The 24,693-nt window shown below is 37.7% G+C and overlaps 1 protein-coding gene across 2 annotated transcripts; it reads right to left on the reverse strand.

Moving 5' to 3' along the window:
- On the reverse strand, positions 1 to 23,959 carry LOC111863201 (dnaJ homolog subfamily C member 3). 2 transcript variants are annotated; one of them, XM_023849288.2, is made up of 11 exons: positions 23,756 to 23,959; positions 23,328 to 23,438; positions 20,242 to 20,366; positions 17,026 to 17,100; positions 15,490 to 15,633; positions 14,521 to 14,702; positions 11,133 to 11,283; positions 8,701 to 8,893; positions 5,273 to 5,441; positions 5,052 to 5,161; positions 1 to 1,583 (listed from the first exon to the last, which is right to left on the reverse strand). In XM_023849288.2, exons 1-11 carry the CDS (start codon positions 23,832 to 23,834, stop codon positions 1,456 to 1,458), a joined length of 1,467 nt encoding a protein of 488 aa, XP_023705056.1. In that variant the 5' UTR covers positions 23,835 to 23,959; the 3' UTR covers positions 1 to 1,455. The 2 variants fall into 2 exon arrangements, with proteins under 2 accessions (XP_023705056.1, XP_023705057.1); XM_023849289.2 differs by lacking the exons at positions 20,242 to 20,366; positions 23,328 to 23,438; positions 23,756 to 23,959 and adding an exon at positions 19,651 to 19,801.
- Between the last annotated feature and the right edge of the window lie 734 nt (positions 23,960 to 24,693).

Genomic DNA, 24,693 nt, shown 5'->3' on the forward strand with positions numbered 1-24,693 from the left:
CCGCCAGCTATTTGAACCCGCGTACTACAAGTCATGAGGTGGGAACGTTACCTCTAGACTACGGAGGCCGCTATAACAGGGGTTACACAGGCTGTTTACTTTCAATTATATGATTCAAATTCGAGTCACTGAACTTCCATTTGGCTTCATTTGCATCACTAAATATCTGGCACATTTTTACAAATGCTGGGAGCATATATATATATATATATATATATATATATATATAGATAGATAGTGAAAAATGAAGTGATGGCCAGCCATGGTGCAACAGCAAGCAGACAAAACACAATTGAAACACTAAAGCCATCAGAGTACAAAATATCACAACAGTGACTCCACACACTGTGAGATGTTAATCCTTTATATATATTCTAACCCCAGTACAACTGAGCACTGATTACACATCCAAAAATAAACGTGTTCTGCTACTGCCTGATCACTCAGTAGAAAGGCTGAAGGTCAAAGCACAAGATTATGTAAATACAATATAAATGAAATAAAGAAAATGAGGAACTGTAATTTATCCCTTATATTACAACAGTTCTCCTCATGTAGAGGTGGGCTAAAATACTTCCACTGTAGCACCGTGTCACAGAAGGTGACAAAAAGGGAACCCAGTGTCCGGGGATATAACTGGGCCACGCTGTCACGGGAGGACATAAATACATGTACCTGGTCCTCCAGGTTGGGGGTTGGACACAAGGCTGACAACCTTGCTCTGTAAAAAAATTACCGTCGCAAAATCCAAAGAGTAAAAACTGGAGGCAAACTGGCAGAATCTTCTAAGGAAGACTATGGTTTAAAAAATGGCTCTTTTGTCAACACTGAGTACAACAGTTCAGGATGCTTCACATAAAGATCAAATGAGAAATTAGGCATAACAGTAATTTACATATTATTCCATAACGGGCTAGGTGATGGGACTTATGTGTAAACAAAAATTCTTACCAACTGTGCTACACAGAAGATAACCTATCAAAATTAACTCTGTGCAGAACTTGCAGACGTTAACATCTCTTGCAGGATTCTCTGGTAGCAATATCTGACACTGCACATTGTGCTTTCCATAAACACGTTTTCTTTCACTGCCATTGTAAAAAAGATCTTAACAAGAGATCCTGTTTTACTTAAAATTTAAAAAAATGCAGTCTTAGTTTAGCGCTTATGTTGCAGACTTTTCTCACCGATTTGACAAAAAAAATCAGACAAATACAACACACTATTGAATTCCTTTACCACAATCTGACTTCACAGGACCCTACCAACATAACAAAATCCCACAAAGTTCCCCCCAGGTCATAATATTGGGGCCATGAATAACAGACACAGCAACGTAACAACTAATGACTGGTAGCTTACTGAATATTGTTCAATTCATGTTACTGTTAATGTCTTACAATTCAGTGCTTATAGATCTGTGTAGGATAGCAAGTTGTGAGTTATCTCTCACTCTCAGTTGAAATGGAACTTGAACTGAAAGGGACTACCATGGAAGTGAGGATGAAATGGGTTGAAGCCTTGGTTTCCTTGTGCTTCAGGGTCCAGTGGATCTTCACCATTATCATATTTGTCACGTTTCTCTGCAAAGAAAACAAATATATGTGTGTGTTTACAGATATGAATATTTTAAAACACCAAACAAACAGAAGGTTTCGTAAAAAATTTTAAATTTGATTTGTTTCATTCTGGTCCGTCACACTAACAGTATTTTAAAAGATAAAACAATTCTATCCAGTGTGACTGGTGAAGTTTTTCTTATTTCAATTCTTCATGCCCTTACATGTTTCGGTCCTTAGAGACCATCATCAGAGGGACATCGATACAGTTTGGAAACCACAATTACAATGGGTGTTCTGAATGTTAAAATATACTACATACAATGCTGACAATACACAAATGGATACAAAATCCAGAGTTTTCACAACTACAGCGGCTGTCTTGATATATTGAAAATTTTTAAAACTTTTGTTATTTAAGTTAGAATTTATAAACCAAATAGGTTCGTGTCCTCTCTCTTATCACCTCTCTTGACAGGGGCCGAACTTGTGCCACCTGACTTTCTTGAGAAGAAGGTTCTCCTACTTGGAATGAAAACTGACTGCTGAAGACCAAGATTAGAAGCAATCAATCAGAAGAATTAGCAGCAACATTAGGCAGCAGCACAGAGGTGTGAAAAGCTATCTAACATACACAAAACTGTAATTGCACTGCTGGTTTCTGCCTGTTCTTGTTACCATGGATCTAATAGGGAACACCCTAAGATATTACAAATTTTACTCCTTACTCTTGCCAACTGTATGGCAGCCATGGCTGTTAAAATGATGCATATATACTTCAGTACAACTTTTGGATGCAATTTGAGTCCTCTTTCCCAGGTATTTCTTTTAATCCTCATCACCAGGCCCCGGATTTTGATGACATGTCATCTTTTTTTCCTTGTATCCTATGCAATGCTCTTAAATATATAAATCGGATACGAGCTGCTGGTTACAGAAATGTAAATTTTATAGGTAATTTTTTGTCGTTTTTTGACATTTTTAGGTTAAAGGTCATTTTTTCATTTTGGGGGTATTTTTTTGGTAAAATTTTGGGCTTTTAACGGTATTTCTTGTATTTTTCTTCATATGTTTTCTGAAATGTGAATAATATGGAAGTGAAGTGTTCTTTCTCTTTCTCCTTTAGGTCATTTTCCTGGATTTTTTCTGTCATTTTATATGGTCATTTTTTAAATATTTTCAGTTCATCAAAATCCGGGCCCTGCATATTACATTTTTGGGTCATATTTTAGGCCATTTTTCTGGATTTCTTGGTAATTTTTTAAATATTTTCAGGTCATCAAAATCCGATCCCTGCTCATCACCAATTTTTCTTCTTTAGCCTATTTACCATATTTTGAAGGGGGGGGAAGCAAAAACAAAAAGGGAGGTTTATGAGATCACCTTGCCATCTGTCTGTGTGTGTGTGTATGCTCTCCTACTGTTGATAGGCAATGGTAAGATAAACCCATTACTGCAACAATGAATACACAAGCAACAGTAGAAAAACGGTAGGGTGGTGCGTTTTCTATGCAGCACATGTCATAACAAATATTCAATATGCAGTGAAAGGAAAGTAGGTGATTAGTTCTTCCCAGAACTTCTTGTATTATATACGTATACTCTAATTTCTTAATTTGAGTTCATTCTTTCTTTAATATTTCAGTTACTATATGCTATGTATTGACCACAAACACAGCCATAATTGTGGCATAAACTGAGAACTTCTGCTAGTTGTTACTAAATAGTGGGAGATGCATATTAACTCTCTCTGAAATATTACATGGTGCCTGTGTGTTTAATGAGCATGATTCAACCTTTCAAGGATGTCTGCCATGTTGCCCAAGACTTCATATCTAACAGACATGCACAAACAGAACATTCATTATTTTCTAGAATTTGTTTCAAACACGACAATTAAAATTAGGAAGCATTAAATACCCTACCGATGTGCAGAATTACATAACAGGGTATAAGATTTAATCATTACCAATGCATCTACTTTATCTTCACGTCAGTGTAATGTGATATAAACCAAATGCAGCATGATATAAAATTTATGAATAAACTAGAGAGCCATTCACTTGGAGGTGGCTATGAATTAATAATTATAAATCATGCAATAATTTACTGATGAAAATGGAACTTGGCAGCACTGTGTACTTTGCAACACTGAGCCCAAGTCTGCTGGGTTCACATCATATCCTCAACTTCTAAAATTCCTCTTGCCATGCTGGGTGCAGCTTTCATGAACATGAAAGTTACATTAGCTTGCATCTCCAGGTGGAGGGAAACAAATTTCAACACCTTCTGTAATCCAATTACCTCCATATTTACTAAGGTATGCAGTTGTAAGTTTCATTTCCATTGGTAAATTACTGCGTGACTACAATTACTGATCTGGGCCTCCTCTTAGAGAATCATCCTGTAAATCAGTGTTCATGGTACATTGTTTCCTATTATCAAAACTTACTTCTGACTTACACTTTAGCCTGAAAGTAGCAAACTGGGCACTATTAAGTTTCATCGCTCAAGCATGAACAACTAACAAAGTGCATATTGAAATTCAACAGGATACGAAAGGAACATGAATTTAAGCAACTTCATTTTTCCACTTACTGTCCCATACATCAAAAGAAGCATATCCTGTGAATATATGTCATTAAGTTTGCAAAATCTGTGTATTATATGGCAATGAAGAATAAAAATAAATTCAGAGTAGTCAGCTGTGTACCTCAAACATAATTAATTGCCAGGGTTTGCAAACGCTATTACTGTTATGGTCTCTTGTTAATATGTACACAAGACAAAGCTGGTCCATCCTATTCTGCAGAAGTGTAACATGTCTTCATTTAAACTGATTGTTCAATAAGCATCAGCACATAATTTTGGCAACAACAGTACTGACTACAGAATATGGGAGCAGTATGAAAGAAGCCAGTTATCACAAAAATGAGCATCTCTTTGCAATAACACAGACATAATTTTATTTACTTGATTATTACTAATGTGGAACATATGCAACCAATTTGGAGAGATGGAACATACTTCATAATAATTCCCCAAGTATATTCTTATTTAAGAGTACCATCTTCTGGGATGTGGTGCCATGTAGTTTTGTAGAGGTTTGCCAACATTTTGGTCGAATGTACTGCCCCCACCTTCAAGGCTGAACATCATGCAGCTGCACTGTGTACTTAAGATATATACAGTATACATACCTCAGACAGCACCATTCGTCTGCCTCAACCACAGAGAAGAAGGTGACTGCACTGTATTCTAAAACAACTTCAACACACAAGCAGCCACACTCCTGAAGTCAAAATTATTCATGTTGCTTTTTATGGGTCTCTCAACCTAAGAGAAAATCACACACTGATGGTGTTTGTGAATATGGTGCTGCAAAGATTACTTTGAATATCCTATACATTCTTAATCTTATAACAATGTGCTGAAACCCCGAAGCATTGGCTATATATTTTTTAGTTCATCTAAAATAAAAATAAGGTTTACCTTGATCTGTTAATACTTCTTTGGCTGCTGCTATATCTATAAATTTCTTCTCTGCTATTTTCTTTTCGTCACCTTGAAAATTATCAGGATGCCATTTTTGGGCAGCTTTCCTGTAATTAAAATTAAAACATACATTTAGAACTTTTCTCTTTGCTGTACAGTACATAATATTACCCTGTTCATGATAGAAAATACTATATATCTAGTGTTCTTATTCTTACCTATAAGCTTTAATTATATCCTTTTTGTTGGCTGTTCTGCTGACACCTAGTATTTTGTAGTAGTCCCGCCGCTCTGCCTGCTTTTGTAGCTTTTGGGCCCGCTGCTTGCCTTCTTTTGCTCGATTATAGTTTTCATCCAATTCTAATGCCTCCTGATAGTCATGTATAGCTACAAAGGAAAAGAAAGTAATCTGCCATCAACCTTAAACTTTGGTAGAATAATGTACATATGAATGTTAAGAAATAAAGTATGATCATTAAATTTCAATTAACAACAGTACGACTGTAACATTTAGAGGGACAGAAGGCAATTGATGAAAGTATATGCCACTCTGAAATTGCTATGTGGGAAAAGAAAAGACACAGAATAACTAAAAAAAATTACAAAAGGGAAAGAACACTCACAAAGTCAAGAATCAAGTTAGTTACAATTTACACATATTTCTAATATCATACAGCTACACCCCATATATCATTGCTTTGTACAACACTATTTCAATATCATGTTTTGAACATCGTTGATGCTTCAGATTTACACTGTTGAACAAACACAATCTGTACCGGGAAACTTCCATTACAGAGACAAGCTTAAAGCAAGTAAACAGAAATCACTTGACTTTCATTTTAAAAGCCCACTGCCCTTGATCCCAAACTTTGCTGCTGAACACATGATAACAGTAATTATAGTGGTTAGCATACAACAGCTGTTACCTTCACTTCTCTTGATTGCAATGAGTGATATGAACAAATCCAAAATAAAAGTGATAATATGAAAACAACAAATTCCTTTATAAATCATTCAATTGTGGATGTGGTTGGAGGGTGTAGTGGGGAGGGGGGTAGCTATGAAAGGAAATGTAGTTGTCAGATGTATGTAAATGGATTCTCAATGACTAACACACCATGTATCCCAGTATCAGGACAAGAAGTTAAAAAGCAACGGGTACTGATGTAATGGATGGAAGCAAAGAACTAAATGTTTTGCGAAGTTATATGAGTCAGAAATAATGTCTAAAGTTTGTTAAAGAGCACAGATACAAAATGCAATGTGGAAATTGACAAACATTCAAAGTTCTTCAATTATCTTTGTACTTCTGCATCCTGTTATGTGACGGTATTAACTAGGTACTGCAATAACTATCAACACAACTTATATTAGTATAAATGTCAATAATAATAAATTATTTATTTAAACCATTACAAGATTTGATCAAGTCGGTTATCCTCCGTTGAGATAATTTAAAAAACTATTATTGAATTACTACCTTGCTGAATGCAGAACCATTTTCGATAAGGTTTACAAAGTATTGTAAAACTGTGAATCATATTTATCAGGTACATGCTACAAACTGATTTTAATTATGCACTGAAACTATCTGGGAGAGTAGTCTATCACAGTGAAAGTGTTTATCTTGATAAAAGAAAATGATGTTATAAATCAGTATAATTAAAATGTCCAAGACTAAGACACTAAAAATATATATAATTAAGTCTTAAATTCACACAGGTAAAATATGATTGAATGAATTAGCTTAGATAAGGGCACACCTTCAGTCTGAGTTTAGATTAGGTGTTGGTGTGTTGAAGTAGAATCATAATTATGATAAATAACAATAAAATATCATTAAATTGTTAAGAAATACATATACTGTGATTACTGCATAAGACTGTGACTGACTGGATTCAGACTTAAATTCCATGATTGTTCCAGGTATCTGTAATGTGCATATTGGATAGAGGATTATCCTTTCACAAGTTCCAGGGCTGCAGTGTTATTGTCTGTAGTTGTTAAGGAGTTCCTGGTTAGGTCCAGGTAGTTGAGCTGCTGAAGAGAGAGACTATCGCCCTTAACAGTTTTAGTATATAATTAAAATCACTTCACAGTATGAACCTCATAAACATAATTCACTATATTTCAATATTCTGTAAACCTAACTGAAAATGAATGTATATTCAACGTGGTATTTATTCAATAAAAAGGTTTCCTATTTGATACCTTCTGCCTGATGATGCACAAAGCAGATGAAACATACAGTGGTTCAAACAAATACAAGGTGGTTCAAATACGACCAGGACTGATTTTTTTTTAAAAAACCATAATTGCCAAACACTTACTTGCACATGTCAGTCTTCAATGTACTCCCCTCCGGAGTCAACACATTTTTTCCAACCTTCTGGAAGCATCCTGATGCCCTTTTCAAAAAAGGCTTGAGGTTGGCGGCATATCCACTCCCGAAAAGTCTGGATGACAACGTTGTCTACAAACCGCATGCCTTGCAAGTCTGATTTGAGCCTTCCGAACAGGTAGAAATCACTTGGGCCAAATCAGGACTGTACGGCGGATGTGTCAGAAGGTTCCATTTCAATTTCCAGAGGACTTCCATTGTTGTTTTGGCCATATGGGGGCGTGCACTGTCTTGAAGGAAGGCTACCCGCTTTCCACCTGTCTTCCGCTTGGATCGGATGTTTTCCTTCAGGTCTGTTGCCAGGAGGTCTGAGTAATAAGCTGCATTGACTGTTCTGGCATCTGTCAGAAAGTCTACATGGATAACCCTCTGCCAGTCCCAGAAGAACGTAGCCATCACTTTTCCTGTTGAACGGCTCCTCGGTGCTCTCTTGGGTTTGGGAGAACTGGTATGCTGCCACTCGCATGATGACTACTGGGACTCGGGAACGAAGTAGCGTACCCACGTTCCATCAGTGGTCACTATAGACTTCAAATATGCACCACCTTCGTCTTCAAACTGCTGTAGGAGACAACTGGGGGCTTACACGCGCACCATTTTGTTCACATCCATCAAAGTGCATGGTACCCACCGTGCATTCACCTTGCGATAGTGCAGGTGGTATTTCACGATGTCTTCTACACTACCAACACTGACGGACAGCATTGCTCCAAGTTCCTTGATAGTAATGCGCCTATTCTCACGAATAAGCGTGACTGCACGATCAATGTTTGGCTCGGTGACGGATGTTCACGGCTGACGATCATGCGGTTCATTCTCCACGCACTCTCTGCCCTCTCTGAAGCACTTACAACACTTAAACACACGGGTCCTTGAGAGACACTCTTCCCCATACTGTTTTTGGAGTCTGGGGTGAATTTGAGCGGACGGGACGTTTTCTCCGAGGAATTTGATCACAATGCATTGTTCCATGGTCCGCGGTACCTTCTGTTCGCTCACTGCTCTAACAACTCCCAGACAGGACTGAACAGTTCTAACCAGAACAGGAGGAAGGGTGGAGGTTGTGGCTTCACTCACTCAAGGTCGCACAGCTACTGCGCAGTGCGGCTTGTTTGCGCACAAATCAGTCCCGGTCATATTTGAACCACCTTGTATATATATATATAACACACACACACTCTCTCTCTCTCTCTCTCTTAGAATACCAGAAGTTCCTAACTCAACAGAAACCTGGATACATACCATCATCATACATTTCACTATTTATGTATGCCTCAGCTCTGTCACAATATACTCTAGGGTCCTTATTGATCTCAAGAGCATCTCGACAGCTCTGAAGACTTAGTGACAACTGATCAGTATGTAGGTAACAGTGACACAATTTCTCCTTTGCCAAGAAGATTATCATCTTTACTGATGTTTCCAATTTCAGCACCTGTAACATCACTGCATTATTCATATCTCCTTTTTGTTATGGTAACATTCACTGTAACATTTTATTGCATTTTCTCTGACTATTTCTTTCTTGACACTAACTGACTGATGGGGTACTTACAAATGTGTCAATTATACATATTATTTACCATTAGTGCCCAATTCATGGATCACAGTGGCCGTGCAGTCTAAGGCATGAACTGTCTTCACTCAATCAAACACTGGGATTGTGGGATCAAATCCCACTCAAGGCATGGATGTTTGTCTGCATTTATTGTGTGTTTGTGTTGTCCTGTGTAGGTAGTGGCCTTGCAATAGGCTGATCCCCCATCCAAGAAGTCCTACTGACTGTCTTAAGATTAAGAAACTGAAGTGAAACAAAGTGTTTCACAGATGCCCAATGTTCTTAAGTGAGATCAACAGGAAGAAGACAAAGAGAGAGCCCAACTCTGTTCATTTCTAAGAGTTGAATAAAGTCTAAAAGTATCTTAAAGAATTTAAAAAAATTAAAAATGTGATAATCTTAAATACCATAATGATACAGGGATATAACGTGATAGAATCTGGAACTTCATACTTGTAGTTCACGTCCAAGGGCAAGAAACTTTCTTTGCCCATCTGGGTTTAATTTTACTGTAAATTGTTTAACATACATTACTGACTGAGACTGCCCATAGGTCTTTGTACATAATGTGTCAGATTGTGGATGAATGAGTTCATATGGAACAATGAAGCTGCAGAAGCATATCAGTCTACAGAAGCACTTTCTGTTAAATTTTTAACAGAAAAACTATCATAAAATGGTGACTATTAAACAAGACAGGATTAAAAGATCGTTCATTTCATTTCCTTGCTACACTAACGAAACATAAATTGTCCCTATGCTTAATCAAGCACCATGCGATGAAAATGTATGGGGGAGTGGAGGTGGAGCTCCTTGCACTAGATGGAGGTGAATGGTCCCCTTCATACACAGCCACTTCAGTCCTTGGGAAAGGGCTCCTGCTATTTGCTGGATAGGATGCTAGGTGAGCCTCAGAGGTGTTATGGATGCTGTGCAGAAGAGAAAAATCTCTTGTGCCTGTGGGAATTGAACTATTGTTCCTCAAGTAGAGTCTAAAGTTTCTGAACATGGAGCATAACCAAAACTAGGGCTATTATTTTGGATTTTGTCCATCATATCAAGAAGAAAAAAGAAAAATGAAGTGGGGAGGGGAAGAGAAGAACTAAAGGAAAGGCTCAATATGATGACAAAGTTCAAAATTACAGTCCTAGTCCCAAATCCTCAATCACCAATTTGCAGCCTAGTCACTACACAAAACGAACAGCAAAATAGCCATAAGCCATGTACATAAAAATCTGTGATGAAGATAATGTAGCAATGCAAAATTCTGTTCACTTTTCATTATAATCTATCATTAACAACAAAGTATTTGGGTACTCTATTACACATCCCTCATGGTTAAAGGACTTCTATTACATTTAAGAAACATTTGTTTCTTAGATATACATATTATTATTCCTCACTTTTACAATCAGGTATATACACTGATGGGTAGAAAATGAGATTAATTCAATTAAGAGGCTCACAAGACATAACTGAGCTGTAGACACCATTCTGATTTATATTGCAACACATGGCACTACAGCCCCAGTGGGCCTAGGCCTACCTCCATGAACTTCTCCGTTCACTTCGGTTTTTTTAGATCTTAGACATTCGGTAGGACTCCTTGGGTGGGTGATCAGCTCGTCGCAAGGCCTCTACCTGTATACAAACACAGAAAAACGCACAAACATCCATGCCCTGAGTGGGACTCGAACCCACGATCCCGGCTTCCGAGTGAGCAAAGACAGTGCACGCCTTAGACCGCTCAGCTACCGTGACCAGCCATGGCACTACTTAGCACTCCTCAATTTTAGGCATACTACTCAGCTTATGACTAAAGTTGCAACAGCAGATGAAATAATTTCCCAGGAGCGGAAAGAGAGCGAGGCCTGACTATCTCATGTGACTGCAACTATCACATATCATGCAACATGCTGTTCTTGTAATTTTAAATGAGAAGCTCATGGATATGTGGTCAAATTTCACTTCAGTAACTGACCAGTCAGAATCTTACACTGACGTAGCTCTATATGGACATTAGTTGTGTTCCACAGTACATGCATCAGCTAACTGCCTTGCCTTCCCTTCAGTGGAAGACAGAAGAAAATTATAAAGATATAAACATTGTTCTCACCTTGTTAGCACTATCAATACAATCTTGATAGTCTTTATGGTTTATGTCCTCCTGAGCATCATTGATAAGCTTATCCACTTTCTTTACAATCTTATAATGAGGGAAACAATCCTTGTGCTCCGGATCCAGCCTCAGACATTCACGAACTTCCCTATAAACATGTGTACTTTGCTTCACAAAAAGTCATGTCACATACCATGGTATAATTATACATGGTATAATTAGGCGACATCTGATGAATGGAATATCTTCACATTTTAATCATTCCTCACTGATGGCCTGTACTGAGTGAACACAATAAGGGGTTTGGCTATGAAAATGTGAATCTTCAAATACCTTATCTTTCACAAATGACTGGACTCCCCTGACTGTGAGCAGAATATGCTATGGGTAACCCAATATGCATTATGCAGTACATGAACAGGGAAAGTGACCATCAGATACACAGTATCTCTCTTAACTGTTAAAACTTTATGGCATGACTGCAGCTGCAAATGACTCACTGTAAAATACATCACTCTTCCTCATATTTCTGTTCATGTAAGACATCAGACATCTGATTACTGTCCTCAGTTATAGTATGGAATTGAAGTGGTGAAATATACTCGTTAACAGCAGCATTTTCTGTACAATACTTATGTGAAAAAATTATATACATCATGAAGAAGAAGGTTTTGCTGTAAGTAACCTGATATTTGAGTCCAAGCTTCATCAATAAATTTTTTAAGTAGTATACTTTTTAGGAAAGAAATACACTTTCTGAATGCCGTGTTGAGGGAGAGCTCGAAGAAACTGGTGTCAGATTAGAACATCCACCTTGCAAATCCCTCCCTGATATGATTAGCAAAACAGGCACAATTTTCAACCACAACAGCATGAACAGCGACTAATGTTACATCTATGGCTATATAAAATTGAAGAGTTTCATGAAACTGAAAATTGCAATTACGAGAAAAGAAAGCATTTATGTAACTGTTTTTCTTCAGTCAGTACATGACACTGTTCTTGACCCAGAACTTACATTTTTTACACATAAAACTTGGTTATCTGATTGACTATATCAATGCTCAGAACAACAGGTATTGGAGCAGTATTAACCTCAAGACATTGTTTTTAAGTATCCCTTCATAATCAGAAGATGTGTGTGTGTGGTGTGCCATTACTACCAGATGAACAATAAACCCACATTTTTTAAATATACTGTGAATACAGAGGGGTGCATAAATAACATTCATCTGTTTCTTTTTGAAAGCATTATGGAAGAAGAAAAGACACGGATATTTTATGCAAGACAGTGTTACAGCATACACTCCTAATTATTTCACTAATGTTTTAAACAAGGTGTTTGAAGGCATAATGACAAGTCAGAGACTGTGGCCTACAAGGTCTCCAGACTTAAATCCCTGTGACTTTTACCCATGAGGAAACCTAAAGAACAAAGTGTATTCAAATAATCCCCACACACAGTATGAACTTAGGGACAACATTTGCGAAACAATTATATCTAGCGAGGTCAGTGAATTCAAACTAACATCAAACAGTCTTCACAAGTTTCTTGAAGTTTGTTTAAGAGTAGAAGGGAGACATTCTTAGCATCTACTGTGATGGAGAGTTCTAAACAATTTTTTTAGTTTAAGCAAGGGATGTCCATGTTTATAGTGTGCAGCATCTTAGCCGCCAATCTAAGACTCCATTTTCTCGGGAGATGACAGCTAAGATTCTGGCTAACAAAATAACAATAAGAAAGTCAGGTGATCTCGCCATTCATGAAAGACAAATACAGAAGGGAGTAATACATGAAATGGTGCATGAACTGAATATTCTAAAACTAAATAAAATCTACAAAATGACCCAAGATCATATCATGCTGTCAGAACTAATGGTGGATATACACAGGGAGAAATAGGCAATAATGATGTCTCAACATGAATAAACTCAATCAGAAACAGAGCTTTTTAAAATCCAATATGCCATATGCAAGTGTTTTAAGTCACTCAAATCTTGAGCTGATCAGCTGCTTCTATGATGAGCTAAGACCATTTTGTACACCGTCTCCATTCCCAACATCAGGATGTTGCAAGCCTCTAAAATGCCTTTAGTTCAACACTGACCTGGCTGATCACCCAATAAGATTTCAGTATGTTCAGCTGCCATGAAAACATCAAATCTTATGTGACTCCGCAGTTACTTCGACAAAAAAGTAATTAACCAGTTTCCTGAAGATACCGAGTTTTTATGTACTCTCATGCTTGACAATTGCATTAAATCACCCAAACTTTTACTTATAAATCAAAAACATTGTACTGCCTGGTGTTACAAGCCATTTCACATAAACCATGGGCACTTTCATTCATTCATTCATTCATTCATTCATTCATTCATTCATTCATTCGTTATTGGAGGGGGTAGGTTTCCCCATGCACCGCGATCAGTTGTTGATCTACTGAATGTCCCCCTTTGATATTCTACCAGTCACCATACCGTTCCAGTACTGGTGCTCGCTATCAGCCCCGTTTGGCCAGCGAGTTCGGCCCCTCTACTGGCAGTGGTACCCGATACTTGCCCATCTACCAGAGGCATTGGAAACTACTTGGGTGGGAAACTTTTTACCTAATTTTGCTCAGAGGTCTCCTAGAGACATGAGGATCTTCTACATGCCATAAATCTACGACATGGGACCCACGTCTTAAGGTCCCTCCCAGAGGACTTGTTCTCTGAATTTTTCTGCCCTTAAAAATTCCACGACCTCCACCGGGTTTGAACCCACGTACCTTGAGTCATGAGGTGGGAACGTTACCCCTAGACTACCAAGACCGCTTAACCATGGGCACTTGGTGAGTATAACAAACAGGCATTAGACAATTTTAGGCTGTCCAGTACAGCCTAGTAAAACTAAGGAGAGCAGCAGGGACCTGCATTTCTTTGCCGTTCTACCTATCATTCAGGAGCCATACTGCATTCACAAGTGTACACATATGATCAAACAACCATAAGGGGTTCTTTATGTCAAAGTATGCTATAAAGAAACATAACTGCACTGCAAGTAACATTCTGGTTCATCACCAGTACATGGAAAGCCTATTCTGAGCACAGAACATTCATTTGAGTGATCAGCACTCCCAGAAGTGCTGTTGGAAAGTAAACCCAGGCAGCTGTTCTGACAGCTTTCTGTGGTTTCCTCTAGTTGCTCCAAGCAAATGCTAGTACCTTTAACAGGTCATGATAACATCCTCTCACATTCTTTCCAATTTATCACTCACAAATCACAATTTGATGCTACGTAACTAGTACAGTTAAAGAAGCATCCTCAAGTAAACATGGACTAAACAGTCTCCATTCTAAACCACTGAACACACATGAATTAATGATGATCACATATATTACTTACTTCAGTGATTCACTGGGTTCTCCACGCTGATAGTAGAGAACAGCAAGTTTGAAAAAACCTGCAGTGTTGTCAGACCTTAGTTTTGTTGTAGACCTTATATCAGATATGGCAGACATTGTGTCTCCCAGAGCCACATGGCAGTCTGCACGTAACTCACGAAGATCAGATGACCAGGGACATACCTTACATCATCAGAAAGAATAATTTCAACCTCATCTAATGTGATTTTAGTTTAAATACTGCATAACACAGATCAGTATGCATTAGCAACCCGACCTTTCTGGATGGCTCTAGCTGAGATGTGGATGGGTAAGGATAGGTAACTCAGCTGTTAGAGGTCAGACACTGCCTCAAGGGTCGCATTAATGGGGAAACACTCCAGTCATGCATCATATGACAAGCCACAATAATTCACTTTATGGTAAATGTATTTATGTAACTTAAAAACTGTAGTCTTAACAATGAGTTCCTGAATATGCACAAGCAATGATGCTCAATTTTTACATTGCGCCACTTTAGCAACTACTGGTATTAATTCATTATAAAGAATTTCCAAAGTTACAAAACATATATTGACTGATGAAGATGAATGCCCCGCCCCCCAAGATGATTCATACCAGTGATGCATCAACTCCAGGCAGTGGTATCTGATGCTAACACCAGTTCCTCATTGCCAACTGGCTGAATTTTAACAGAATTCCTCACCCCTACATTGAATGTAGGCATCATATTAGTTAAAATCAATTAAAGTCATGTCATCCTATGTAATGCATTTCACACCTGCAAGCCATCAGATCAGGACATTTGAAAGAATGCCATAAATTCTAAAACAATAGGTATAATAAACTAAAATGATAGTCATGGCCTAATACAAGTGTGTGTGTGTGTGTGATGTGTGCTTGTGTGCAATATGCACCCTCCTGCACATTACAAGCTCAGGGGTCACTTAATTTATTTTCTGTTACTGACCTCTAAAATCTTTGTGATTAGCTCAACAGCGTTTCTGTAATCTCTCGCATGGACCAAAGCTCTGGCTTGAGAAATGTCAACTCTTGTTGGTTCAACCTTGCTAAGTCCAATTAGAGCATCTTCATTATATGAGTCCTCTTCCAGCTTAAAAATAAAACGACAGATAATGCAAGAACAACATTTTCAAATCAACATGAGATAAGACAAAAAATTGCAAACATTTTCAAGAATATAGATGAGAGAAAAAATTTTCTTTACCAGACCAATTTTTTTACTTTAATCACACTTTATAAAACTAGCCACATTAAAAAAAATACTAAATCTACTACTTATCCCTTCTGACATCAGACACCAATGCTGTACATAGAAATAAACAAAGACACAATGTGGGCAGAGGGGGCATGCAGTAGCATAGTTGGTTGAGCCACTGCACTACAAGCCAGAAGGTCATGGGATCGAATACCGATTAGGTAGATTTTTTCAATTTATGTAATCCTTCCAGCCTTGACCTTGGGGTCAACTCAGCCTCTAACAGAAATCAAGACCAGGAACCTTCCTGCGGGGGTATAGGGCAGCCAGCGCATAAGGCTGACAACCTTACCACCATCTGTGAGCCTACTGTCTAGAAAATGTGGGAGCCTCAACACCTCACAACCTTGTGGGTCTCCACTGCCTGTTACAGAGATACCTTTACTTTATTTACAATGTGGGCACAAGAGAGGGGGGGAGACTTTGTTGACAAGTTACTTCATGCCAGCATTCCCAATCACTAAGACTCCAATGGATAGGGGATTTTGTATAGCAAAAACAGTTATCTGAAAATTCCCAGTGTACACAACTAAAAAAATCAGTGTCTGAATCAAGATAAGAGATATTTCTTGCTTAAATTTAACCGCAAAAGTTTAAGACTTGCACACACCTAAAAAGACGAATTTCATTGGGTTCTGCTACTGCGAGGTCAGTTATGACACTGTATTTTTGCTTCACAATACTGAACAATCAAGACGTCGAATAACATGTGACATCTAGCCATGATGAAAAGCTGATTCATTCTAACTGCAATAATCAACACAATTTTGTCTAAGTAGTGGTAACTGTTCTCACATATCCATTATTAAACTATGTGTGTTAATTTCTCTCTTTATGAAATCAGATATTTAAAATGAAATATTTTAAGTTTTGAGACTGTTATATGGACCTTGTTCCTGCCTATCTGGACTAGTAAAAGCAGGATTGCAGCCCGTGACAGTTCACATATGCATGTGCACATGCATGCACACACAAGATACGATGTTTTTTTAGTCAGTATATACACCGGCAAACTTGTCAAAAGTCATACATCTGCTGGTGCATTGTAAGCCCTGACCTTGAAGCTAAATAAAACTCAGCATGAATAAAGCAAACATGTTTTGGAAAAAGAAAAGCACTGTCTGTGTGCATGCATATATGTCTATGTTGGTATTTCTCTCATGTTCTCTTTTAATCTGTGTGTGTGTGTTACGATGTGTGCGTGTGTGCATCAGATGGACCTCTTACCACTTTCTTGAAATCCGCCTTTGCCTCACTTAGTTGCGCCTGCTTCAGGTGAACATTTCCTCTCTGTAATCTTGCCTGAAAATAGAAATTTTGATCTAATGAAACTAGACTGCACCCTTCACTGACTCCCAAGCTAGAATCACGTTCACCATGAACAACCTATTTGCTGTTAATAATTATTTAATAATATTAAACTTTCACAATTTCTGATCATCTAAGAAGATTCTGGAGATTATCTTAATAGAGAGAGGGACTGTGAAATGATAATTATGAATTACAATATAAAATAATTCACGTTTTTTGGTTCAACAATAAATAAGAAATGACACAAAGGAACCTTATGAATGGATTCAGAAGGGCTGAACATGTTTGTTAACATGTTACACAGAAATAATAATTCGCTTGAAATTTCAACACATTAACTGCCACAGGGTCCTAGTTCAAAATTCTCTCTTCTTCCTGGGCAGAACTGGATGATGATCAGTTGCCTCTCCTTCCCTGCACTCCCAGCTAGTGTCATGCCTTGATAATAAGGAACCACTTTAATGTGTCTACCATAAAACTATCCAAGTACCTGTTCCTCACCCAGAATCTAAAAATGAAAGAATGTAACATCATACTCTTTTCTGTTATTTGCTGTTCAAATGCCACACTGTGGTAAGGCTTATAAATGCTGATTGCATTTTGCATTAAACCATATATGGTTGCCTAGTGATAACAACATTTTGACATACTTCACTTCATGCATTAAACTTAGGTGATACAGCAATCATCAGGCAGATGTGGCAGAATGAAACGGGGAGAGAGAATGGTTTCCTATCCTAGCCACACAGTGGAAATGTTCATGTACATCACTAAGTACAATGGGTTCAACTGAGATGGAAATATGCTATTGGTGACAGTGCAGTACTAGTTCACTGCATGACCAGAGGGCACAGTGCAGGGGGTTTCCATGCCTGTGATGCTGAGTCTGACTACTGTACAAAAATGACACAAACTTACCGTATTTTGTAACAACTACGTGAACTGACCCCTTCCTGTCTACAAGTAAGACACATGAATAACTACTGTGACATGCTGTGAAGTTCTAAAGTAAATAATTCATTGCACACTTACACTATGTAATGGCATTTGCTGAATGGCATAATGATTTTTTCACTCCTTATTTGTATAGTTTGTATATTTACATGACTGAGGAGTTAAATCAGGGAAGTGTAGCAACTTGGTGAACAGAACGAACACTACATTTTGTCTTCAATGAATATAATGAGTCAGTCATCTGTGCAATCATCAAACATGAAGTAATCTAAGACAGTAACATATATTAGGGAATTCAGAGGTTCATTAGCAAATCCATAAAAAAGGAATTTCCATAGAGCTGTGTGCATCAAAGCTTGTCAGAAAGTGACACAACACAGGTTCAGTTTGTGACAAATATTAACAATCCATAAGAAATGTGTTTGATTTCCAGGCATGATTATAAATCAGTACTTTCAATATGGTAAAGTTAAAGGTAAAGTTGTCCTTGTCCTTAAATAGATCCAAAATTTCTTGACCTCGGTACGGGTTGGAGGTGAGTGGTCAGCTTCATGCCCTGGCCGCTTTACCTCCCCACTACCCATTGGATATGAAGTTGGGTGGGCCCTAGAGCCGGTCTGGACGACGTGGAAAAGAGAACAATTTTTACCCCACCAGGACTCGAACTCTGACCCCTCAGTCGTCCAGCCCATAGCCAGTCACTATCCCGGGGGCAAAGAAAATCCTCATGTCATGCAACAAATGCCATTACAGTATTAAAAGTAGTGGTGAAGTGTGCATCGATGCATGGTGAATTACTGCTTTAGAGCTTCAGAACATGTCATAAAACTTGTTTACATACTGCAAGGTATACCTGAATGCAGAAAATGGACAATTCCATCAGTTCTTATTCAATATGATGGTATCTTCTACAGTCATCACTAATGAAGGTGTTTAGGTAGGCAGCATTGCAGGCATGGAAACAACCTATATTGTTCTCTCTACATTCATGCAGTAAACTACTGGCACCACATTGTTTCAATCAGCACACTCCTGTCTCAAACGAATATTCTGTACAGTAGCATTACTTAGGAGTTGCAATCTTTCATTCCTTACACAGTATAGTTAGTGCCTCGTAACTTTAGCCGTGCAGAAATGTAAACACTGTTGTGGAGCACGCGAAGCAGTACACTTGCTGTGGTGATGTTCAGAGCTACTCCCCGAGCGGAAAACATTACCTACGGAGACCAGGAGTAGTACTATACACCTGACCACACTCCAAGACGCTACATTCCAAACTGGTAGTACCCACTCTGACGTAAGCTGATAAGACTGCTCCCCCAGCTGCGCGAGAGATGGTATGAGCCTTCTACCACGGAGAGTCCGAGGAACTAACAGTAGTAGTATAGGTGCTGAATTAAGGATATGGGGAAGAGTAACAACTCTTCCTCTCTTGTATTAATATTATTCACAATACCTTTCTCCAACATTACACGTTGGATACATAAGAGATGACTACATTACCACAGCTCAATTCACAAACAGGAAAAAAAATAAAAAATTAACTCTGACTTAAGCAGCTAGTTCTCTGCTATTCAAAATACTTACTGAGTTGAAGTCAGGTTTCAACTGCAAAACTCTGTCTAGATCCATAAGAGCGAACTTGGATTTACCTAATGCCAGATAGACAGTTCCTCGTTTGAAGTAAGTCAGATAGTTATTAGGATCACCCTCTAGAAAATCAGGACAATTAATGAAACAATTAAGAATTCTGAACTAATGCATGGAGTGAAAATGTCATTTATCAATCAATTTCAAGCATAACTAAAGCACATGGTGACAATGGCTCCTAATTTGGATACTGGTCACCAGAAAACTTGCTTTAGTTTGAAATACAATTCCACTCTGCATGAATGGTATCAATAAAAATCACTTTCTAGAACATCACATAAAATTGATAATATGGATAAAGTTAAAAAATACACAGAANGAATTCGCTATATAAAATACGGCGTGAAGTTATTTGTCGCGTCACACACCCAACATGCGACAATATTATTCACAATACCTTTCTCCAACATTACACGTTGGATACATAAGAGATGACTACATTACCACAGCTCAATTCACAAACAGGAAAAAAAATAAAAAATTAACTCTGACTTAAGCAGCTAGTTCTCTGCTATTCAAAATACTTACTGAGTTGAAGTCAGGTTTCAACTGCAAAACTCTGTCTAGATCCATAAGAGCGAACTTGGATTTACCTAATGCCAGATAGACAGTTCCTCGTTTGAAGTAAGTCAGATAGTTATTAGGATCACCCTCTAGAAAATCAGGACAATTAATGAAACAATTAAGAATTCTGAACTAATGCATGGAGTGAAAATGTCATTTATCAATCAATTTCAAGCATAACTAAAGCACATGGTGACAATGGCTCCTAATTTGGATACTGGTCACCAGAAAACTTGCTTTAGTTTGAAATACAATTCCACTCTGCATGAATGGTATCAATAAAAATCACTTTCTAGAACATCACATAAAATTGATAATATGGATAAAGTTAAAAATACACAGAAAAGAGAAGGAACAATTAAACATTATGTAGGTTTTGGGTTTTGAGCTTCTCACAGCAGTGGCCATGAATAGTTCCATCTTTATCTACACATCAGCTTAGTCACTAATTAATGAACAAGGCAAAAAAAACCCAGTGATCCCCCCATAATTTTTCAACCAATATCAAATGATACATATCAAAAGTAGATATGGTAACAGTCAGTCTTCAGTCCAGAGTAAACAAGCATTAAAACACTCAAATTTGGTGTCACATGCTTTAGGAGTTCTGAATGATCAAACATTGTAGGCTTCAACAATTTAATTGCTACATCTTTCAGCTGCTAGGTCACACACCCTTACAAGATTCCTCCTACCTTTTTCATGATTTTCATAGGACTAAAGTTTCTTGGCTACCATATGATTCCAAAACCATCTTCAGGTCTTTTATAGGTTTCACTGCATGGTCCTTTATCTGCTAGCATGCAACTGACTCTAAAATCAGCTAATAAAGAAGCTAAAATTGGCCAACTCGGAAGCCCACTGGTCAACCCTAATATAACAATACTTAGTAACACAGGTGTTATACAATAGCACAATGCTACCTACTATGATTCTGTATTTCAGCATCCCGTTGCAATTGTTCAACTTAACATCCATCATTTATCGTCCATCAATACTGCAACACTTCTTCATTCACCACTCGATTTTAGTTTAACATTATACACCTTGACACTACATGTTTCGGCCCCAAACAGCCAGACTAGTAAAGACAACACCACACACGCTGTGGAGGAAACCAGGGGCATATGGCAGTCATAACTGAAAAGTATGCTACGAACGTGAGGGGCAAGCTGCTGTTACAAAACACCCCGGACAGACATACATTTATGAAAATGGACGACACCCCGTGTGAGGTGAAATAATATGCACCAAAATAACGTGGGTATAACAGAAACTTTAAAAGATTTTATCTGATTTTACCTTGAAAAGAGAACTGCAGTGTGTGATTTTAACACGAACTAAGACAGTGTAGCAGTATTAACACAGTTTAATAAAAATATCTGTAACATATTAAGAGATCTGACATTGGCCGTTTGGGGCCGAAACGTGTAGTGTCAAGGTGTATAATGTTAAACTAAAATTGAGTGGTGAATGAAAGAGTGTTGCAATATTGACGGACGATAAATAATGGACGTTAAGCTACCTACTATAGTAGTGTGTATCAATCAAAATGTTAAATAAAACTAAAACTTGCAACAGATGTGTTTATAACATGGTGTTATATTTTAATGGAATAACTAGAGTCATATTTTAAATTAATGACTGGATTTATTGGACTCTTTGATACAGTGCGCAACTACACTTTATAGTTCACTGTTATATACACACACCCACACACACCAGTGTCCACAGTCACACCTTCACCATTCTTCTGGTAACGGCTTCCAATGGCGAATGTTCCCCTTCCTCTGGGTTCCCAAACTGTCTCCAATCGCAGCTACTAACTTCAAATAGCAACGATCATCAAACTAACTCACCATCAACCAACTCACTAACTCCAACAGAATATTCTAATTGGAATTAAAATTGAGTTATGTATTAAATGCTGTGTTTGTGCGTGCGTGTACACATACATACTCAGTACATTCTTCTTTTACTTTATGTTGTCATGTCCGTTTTGTTCTGTGTTGCCAGATTTTTAGATGGTGTTCACCAATGTGCATTCTTGTTTTTCATGGGATCTTCAATGATCTTAATTACGAATGTGTTATTAATGCGTGTATTATAAGTGTGCATGTTTTGGTAAGGGTATCTGTCAGTTTTCTGTATCTTATGTTGCTGTTGTGGTTGTATGTTGACCTACGGGTGTCTGACATGTCTTTTGTGTGAAAGTTGATTTTAAAAGCTCTATGTACCTGATGATAGCAACAATAGGCTGAAACATGCGGTACATGCAAATGCATGGTATAAACACCAGAATTGTACTGACTGAATAATAACAGGCATTATCTTACACACAACATGGTGATACAGATAATATTTCTAATGACAAGTTATAGTTATTCATCAGTGATTATCAACAAACTGAAACATTCTGCATTGTCACTTTCTTCACTCACCAAAATTTTTTCTTAATAAAATTTGGGTATTATTTAAAGATTTACCACCATTATTAGAAGTATCCAGATTATATGACACAATCACCATTCTATTTAGCTTTTCTGTCAAAAGTGATCTTAGCAAAAAATGTCCATTTTTCATAGACATCCCACCATAAAACTTCAAGACAATATGACAGTGTTGGTACCACCATGAAGGTTACACAGGATCCGTAATGGAAAGTTTAACAGTACAAAATTAAAAAGTATCAATGTGGCCTATGTGACCTCCAGTGGCATGAATTACATAGTGAGTTTTGACTAGCTGGTATGCATACCTGCACCCTTACAAATACTACACCACTACATTTATTTGCACTTACTCATTCTACAACACGTATGAAAAAGTGTGCCCATAAGCCCAAACAATAAACACACAACATATTCAATACCAGCAGAAATTAATATTAAACCCTTCCGTTTACATCGCTGTTATTTACAACATACAGAGTGTCACTACATACAGTAATATTATATTCTCATCAATTATAATTTTGTATTTGACCGCTAAAAACACTTCTGTTAATTCTCTGTAATGTTGTTTGGTAACAATATCAAACTCAAACTCACCCACAGCTGCGTGATAATGAGATAATGCATCCTGTAACTGCCCTCGGCTTAACAAATCTCTCCCCATCTCCAAATGTTTATTTATTTCACTTTCTGATGTGCTGTCACTACCTGGAAAAAAAAAAAAAGGTAATGAAAGGAAAAACATAGCTAGGAGCCCTCCTATAATCGGTTGCTCCGCCATCCTTCGTAATGCACTCTAAAATAACCTAGATCGTTTCTAGTCACATAAAAAAACTCAATTTTAAAAAACACAAACTAAAGGCAAAGGAAGGCCGACTGCCTCCAACACGACATATTACAAGTTTCTGCGAATGTAACTCAAAATTACTTTTGAAAAATTGGCACGATATTTACTACTTATTTAAATAAATAAAAATAATTTTACTTAATAACGGAGCCACATGAAAGGTTAAAATCAATCGTACCATCAAATGTCAAATCAAGAATTAAAAGAAACACCCAAGCCGACGATATTCGCCAAGAAGACAACGACTTGCAGTCCATTGTTATACACGAATTACTTAAAGCAGAAGACTATGTTACAACATCACTATAACATCAATGTCAACACTAATTTCTCATCATACACTAGCATTAAGTACAACTCCATGGTTTCATGATATTCGTGGTCTTTTCTGATTGGCGAATTCATTATTACTATCGACAATTCGAGCTATCGAAATACTGCAGACTATTCCAACTCGAAGCGGGCAACAGTCATAAAGAGTCTGGCATTCCGTGATCTGGTGACATCTTGTAGTTATTGTAGTTACCCACGGATCAGGCTACCTATCGCATGTAGATTATTCCTATCATCATAGTCAATTTTCTCTGCCTTCATTCAGGGTCACCGTGAGGTCGCGGGAGCATTGCTTTCGCCATCTACATTCAGATTTGTGCCTATTAATACAAACAGGCCGTCGCCAGTGCCGAAAGTATGATCGGTAATAATGTATGCTATCATAACACCGGCCCACGCGTACTGCCCCGAACCCCCGGGCTATGGAGCTGATAGTTCACAAGAACAGGAATAAATGAGGTTGCAGATTTATCCCTTGTATTGTAGAGGTTCTTATTCCTTTGTGTGTGTGTGTGTGTGTGTGTGTGTGTGTGTGTGTGTATGTGTGGTTTCTTTTAACTGAGCTTAATATCACTTCATTCATGTTCATTTGGAGAAAGTTTCTCAGCAGTGCCCATAAAGTATGATTGAATTGAATTGAATTGAATTTATTTACCTTCCGTAAATCCAGTACAGGTGAGACACCATAGGATATGGAACAAGTCAAGTTAGAATACATAGTATCTATACAATAATACAGTAATATTGCAATTAAATGAGGTAAACTTATAATACTTATAATAC

This window comes from Cryptotermes secundus, unplaced genomic scaffold (genome assembly GCF_002891405.2).
Source record: "Cryptotermes secundus unplaced genomic scaffold, Csec_1.0 scaffold517, whole genome shotgun sequence".
NCBI classification, from domain to species: Eukaryota; Metazoa; Arthropoda; class Insecta; order Blattodea; family Kalotermitidae; genus Cryptotermes; species Cryptotermes secundus.